This window comes from Sceloporus undulatus, unplaced genomic scaffold (genome assembly GCF_019175285.1).
Source record: "Sceloporus undulatus isolate JIND9_A2432 ecotype Alabama unplaced genomic scaffold, SceUnd_v1.1 scaffold_4216, whole genome shotgun sequence".
In the NCBI taxonomy this organism is placed as follows: Eukaryota; Metazoa; Chordata; class Lepidosauria; order Squamata; family Phrynosomatidae; genus Sceloporus; species Sceloporus undulatus.
Genome location: NW_024807136.1, coordinates 1 through 3,746, shown reverse-complemented (window position 1 = coordinate 3,746; position 3,746 = coordinate 1). Strand labels below are relative to the sequence as shown.

General features: G+C 43.5%; 1 protein-coding gene across 1 annotated transcript; it reads left to right on the top strand.

The window, feature by feature from the left end:
* The first annotated feature begins 2,358 nt into the window (after nt 1-2,358).
* LOC121918100 (squamous cell carcinoma antigen recognized by T-cells 3-like) lies at nt 2,359-3,563 on the top strand. Its single transcript, XM_042444203.1, has 2 exons — nt 2,359-2,479; nt 3,343-3,563. The coding sequence occupies exons 1-2, from the start codon at nt 2,359-2,361 to the stop codon at nt 3,546-3,548; spliced, it is 327 nt and encodes a 108-aa protein (XP_042300137.1). The 3' UTR covers nt 3,549-3,563.
* The last annotated feature ends 183 nt before the right edge of the window (nt 3,564-3,746 follow it).

Sequence of the window (3,746 nt, the reverse complement as noted above, 5' to 3'; positions counted from 1 at the left end):
CTGATTGGCTGAACTGTTAGTGTGAATGTGATTCCTCCAAACAGTTGGGGTTGGTTGGGCTTGCTCCGTCCTGGCTCTCAGAGGGAGTCATTAGAGAGAGAGAGTTTTTTCTCCAGCCCTCTTGGCTGAAAACTGTTACACTCCAAAGGGCTGGTTGCTCTGCAGCAGTCTGGAGCTGAAATGGGCCAAAGTCACGGAAAAGGCACTGAATTAGAGCCAGGCGCGAAAATCACACGAAAAGCTCTGAAAAGTCCCCGTTTTCGCGTGAAAGTTGCGAAATTGGCAACACTGGTCCAGAGATGGTTGGTTGAACAGGGCCATAGGCATGAGAGGCGCCCCAACCCCACAACAAACTATGAATCCCAGGATTCAGTGGAATGGAGCCATGGCAGTGGAAGTGGGGTCAAACTGGATTATTTCTGCAGTGCAGATGCAGCCATAGAGTGTATGGTTGGCTTACCCCCTTGAGCTTCAGGGAATCAGTTCTCCATGGTGCTAGTCATCTTTGCTTAGCTTTTGGAAGTGCTGCCTATTTTAAGTGTGCTATATACCTTATTTTGCTATTCCGTTCTTGTTAGAAATTATGGCTCCATACAGGCAGGCCAAAATAAAGCTACTTTAGGTCACTGTGGAGGTATGCTGTTTAAATGATGCATGCGTCCTAAGAGTCCAGAAGCCGCACCAAAGCCATGCTCCAGACCTAAGGACTGGAGTGCAGCTTTGGCGCAGCTTCTGGCCTCTTAAAATGTGTGTGTCATTTAAACAGCTTACCTCCAAAGTGACCCGAAGCAGCTTTATTTTGGCTGTTTGTTTGGGCCCTATGCTTGCTTTCCTTCCATTTTCAATTAAAGTACACTTCTTACATTGATGCGTGGATAAGTCAACCCAAGTTTTTGGAGGTCAAGTTTTGACTAAAATTTCTAGATGTATACATGAGTATATACAGTAAGCATCAATTCTGCCTCTGGGGTGTTAGGTTGCCTCCAGCAGAGAGAAATGGCCAATTTTTTGTTGGTGCTTGGTGGGCATGCAGTCGATGTTGGAGGTGCTTAACCATGCAGCAAAAGCAGCACTTGCACCTGCACTTGACAGGATCAAAATTCAAAATGACCGGAATAGACTTGAAAGCGAGGCCAAAGCTAACTAAATGAACTTCAACACAGAGAAATGTAAGGTACTGCACTTAGGGTGAAAAAATGAAATGCACAGATATAGGATGGGGGACACTTGGCTGAACGAGACTTATTTGTGTGAAAGGGATCTTGGAGTCCAAGTAGACCACAAGTTGAACATGAGTCAACAGTGTGATGCGGCAGCTAACAAGGCTAATGTGATTTTAGACTGCATCAATAGAAGTATAGTGTCTGGATTGAGGGAAGTAATAGTGCCACTCTATTCTGCTTTGGTCAGGCCCCACCTGGAATACTGTGTCCTGTTCTGGGTACCACAATTCAAAAAGGACATTGAGAAACTGGAGCCATGTGTCCAAAGGAGGGCAACTAAAATGGTGAAGGATCTGGAAACCATACCCTATGAGGAATGACTCAGGGAGCTGGGGATGTTTAGCCTGGAGAAGAGAAGGTTAAGAGGTGATATGATAGCCCTGTTTAAATATTTGAAAGGATGTCATATTGAGGAGGGAGCAAGCTTGTTTTCTACTGTTCCAGAGTCTAGGACCCAGAGCAATGGATGCAAACTACAGGAAAAGAGATTCCACCTCAACATTAGGAGGAACTTCCTGACAGTAAGGGCTGTTTGACAGTGGAACACACTCCTCCCTCGGAGAGTGGTGGAGGTCCTTGGAGGTCTTTAAACAGAGGCTGGATGGACATCTGTCACGGATGCTTTGATAGGGAGTTGTATGGCAGAATGGGGTTGGACTGGATGACCCCTGTGGTCTCTTCCAACTCTATGATTCTATGATTCACCTGTGTAGCACTTTGCCACCTTATGTCTGGCTTGCTATTGGATGCTGTGAGTGTAAAAATGAAACAGAACTCTAGGGTGGCTTTCTGCCACTGTCAGAAGATCTAGAAAAATACTTAAAATACCCTTATTTTCAGAAGGCTTTAGCTTCTCCTTGTGTAAGTGGAAGAACAGTCCAGTGGATGTGTCCTGGGAAGGAAATTAACTTAACCTCATTAAGCTTGGTAGTGCTTACCACAAGATAAGTGTTTGTTGGCTTGCCCTGTTTGTTATGTTTTTTGTGTATTGTAATGTATATTACATGTTCTTCTTTTGACCTGAACATAAAGTAACCATCTGTTAAAATGCACACGTAATAAACCAATTAGACTCTGGTAACACTCTAAACACGCCGTAACATTGTAATTCTAGGAGGTTATATTATGTTGCCTGATGGTATGTTTTTCAGAGATCTGGCTAGACTGGCTGAAGGATGAGATTCGGATGGCTTCAGAAAACTCGGAGCGGGAACAGATCTATGACCTTTTTGAAAGAGCTGTGAAAGACTATATCTGTAAGTGTTTTTCAGCTCTCCTTCAAGTAGAACAAAACTTTGTAGGTTTGCATTCAATCTGGCTTTGCTGATGGAACACCAGCCAAGTCTTTTCTGTTGCTTTGCTGGAAAATAGCAACATTTTCCCCAGCTAAAACAACCTGAAGGTACTGGGAGATCTGCTCTAAAAGTATAGGATTCTGAAATGTTAAACTAGCCCAAGGTAGACAAAGTACAACCCAGGTGTGTGTGTGTGTGTGCATATGTAGGCTGCAGAATGCTCCCCCCCCAATGCACTCTAGGGGCTTTGCAGGGCATTTCCATGTCATTTGGAGGCCTCCTGCTCCCCCTGAGATCAAAAACGTTTTATATATAAATCCAGGAGATTCTAGGAACACAGGTGAGAGAGAAGAGATGTTCTTTTTTTATGGAGTCCAGAAAGAGTTGTTGTCTCTTCTTTTCCATCCCAACATAATGATCATTTTAGGCCAAAAAGACCACATTGCAGATGAGTGTGATTTTTTTACTCTTACATCTGTTCATGCTTTCCTGGATTGCTGTTTATCTTGAGCAGCAGAAGGCTTCACATGTAACAAGTTGTCAGCTCTTCTTCAAATAAAACTTTCTGTAGGGGTTACATGTGAACATATTAAATAAAAATACAATCCATTATTTAAAAATTAAAAAAGAAGAAGATAGGTGTAAACAGCATCAAACCCCATTGGCTTTCAGGTTCCTTAAGGAAACTCCTTTTCTGGTAGGAATAGTAGATTCAGAGGTTCTCTAATGATTGTGCCTTGTAGAAATCTATAAGTGTAAATTTACAGCGCTTTATAAATAAAGGTTAATAATAATAATAATAACAACTTGGTGGTTTCTTTCAGGTCCTGAAATCTGGCTGGAGTATGCCCAGTACTCCATTGGTGGCATTGGTCAGGAGGGAGGCATTGAGAAAGTTCGTTCAGTATTTGAAAGGGCCCTGACTGCTGTTGGCTTGCATATGACAAAAGGAGCTGCTATTTGGGAGGCCTACCGGGAATTTGAAAACGCCATCCTGGAAACCCTGCAGGTAGTGCCATGGCATGCTTAGCTGCCTTCTTTTGTATTTGTGGGGTGGATTCCTAAGAGTTAGGTTGTATTATGCTGCAGTGGGAAGACAGCTTAACTATCTGGGCTGTTGGTCCTGGGAGCTGGAAGCTCTATGGACAGAAGTGTTGTTCAGAAGCAGACTACTAAGGCCCCATACAGACAGGCCAAAATAAAGCTGCTTCGGGTCACTTTGGAGGTA